This window comes from Nothoprocta perdicaria, unplaced genomic scaffold (genome assembly GCF_003342845.1).
Source record: "Nothoprocta perdicaria isolate Ctin4 unplaced genomic scaffold, notPer1 scaffold_450, whole genome shotgun sequence".
NCBI lineage: Eukaryota > Metazoa > Chordata > Aves > Tinamiformes > Tinamidae > Nothoprocta > Nothoprocta perdicaria.
The window spans coordinates 253,433-254,719 of record NW_020455700.1 but is presented as its reverse complement, the minus strand read 5'-3'; the positions used below and the strand labels follow the sequence as shown (position 1 = coordinate 254,719).

The window sequence follows — 1,287 nt, the reverse complement described above, 5'->3', positions numbered from 1 at the left end:
CAGTGACCTCTGCTCCTGCCCTTCATCCAGGTGATCCACCGGCTGCCCGTGCCCAACCTCAAGGACGAGCTGCACTGCTCCGGCTGGAGCGCGGGCGACTCCTGCTTTCAGGACTGCGCGAGGAGGAGGAGGAAGCTCATCCTCCCGTCCCTGATTTCCAGCCGCATCTACGTGGTGGACGTGGGCACGCAGTGCCACGCGCCCACGCTCTACAAGGTCTGCCGGGGGCTCCGGGGACGGGTGGGAGCTGGGSCTSTGCMCGGAGACTCGAGGAAGGAGGGTTCTCCTCAGCGGAGCCTGGCTTCCCCAGCTCCTGGCGCTCTGCAGACCTCGCAAGCGTCCTGCAGCCCCTGCTCCTTGCTCCTCGGGCTGGTCTCCTTTGCTAAGCGTGTTGGACCCTTCTCTTGGGCAGACCATCGAGCCAGTGGACGTCTTCTGGAAGTGTGACAAGGGCCACCTGGCAGTGCCTCATGCCCTGCCCAACGGGGATGTTCTCATTGCCAACATGGGAGATGCAGCGGGCAATGGAAACGGTAAGCCCGCCTGTAGTCATGCCACGGGGGGATTCTCATCAGAAAAAGAAGCCTTTTTGCCCAAATGGGAGGCTGCGAGACACCTCGGTGGCCCCAGCGCTCTTGGGGGAGCCTTCGCTCCCGCGGGTGCCGAGGCAGGACCTCCCTGCCCGAGCGTGCGGGATTCCCGAGGGAAGCGCCCAGCACCCGGACACCCGCGCGGGCACCGAGGGCGTCACCTCCGGGGCTCTTCCCTTCTGCTCCAGGTGGCTTCGTCGTCCTGGATGGAGAGACCTTCGACCTGAAGGGCAACTGGGAGGTCCAGGGCGGAGCCCCCCCCACRGGCCACGACTTCTGGTTGCAGCCCCGCCACAACGTCCTCGTCAGCTCTGCCGGCTTCGTCCCCCGGCGGGCGGGATACGGCTTTAATCCCGAGGACCTGCACAAAGGTGAGGGCACGGAGCCGSAGCCGGGAGGCTCCCTTGGTGCCTGGCAGAGGAGCCCGTGGGCCGAGTGCCACCTCTGGTGACGTGTCCGTCCCCCCGACCCGATGCAGGGGTCTTCGGGCGCCGCCTCAACGTGTGGAACCTGTCGTGCCAGTCCCTGGTGCAGTGCTTCGACCTGGGCGAGGACTCGGTGCCCCTCAGCGTGCGCTTCCTGCACGACGCRGAGGCGGMCGAGGGCTACGTGAGCTGCGCGCTCAGCGGTGTCATCTACCGCTTCTTCAAGAGCGAGGCAGGTGTCGTCCCGGCGGCGCCGCGCGCAGCCCCGGCCC

The 1,287-nt window shown here is 67.2% G+C and overlaps 1 protein-coding gene across 1 annotated transcript in view; it reads left to right on the top strand.

Annotated features, from left to right (window-relative positions):
- Window positions 1–30: 30 nt before the first annotated feature.
- The window catches only part of LOC112953555 (methanethiol oxidase-like), a gene marked incomplete at its 5' end in the record, with an annotated part of 3,340 nt that continues 2,083 nt past the window's right edge, over window positions 31–1,287 (top strand). The window contains 4 exons of the mRNA XM_026046633.1: window positions 31–216; window positions 413–533; window positions 779–961; window positions 1,069–1,251. Coding sequence (XP_025902418.1) covers window positions 31–216; window positions 413–533; window positions 779–961; window positions 1,069–1,251 — 673 coding nt within the window. The remainder of the gene's footprint in view (window positions 217–412; window positions 534–778; window positions 962–1,068; window positions 1,252–1,287) is intronic.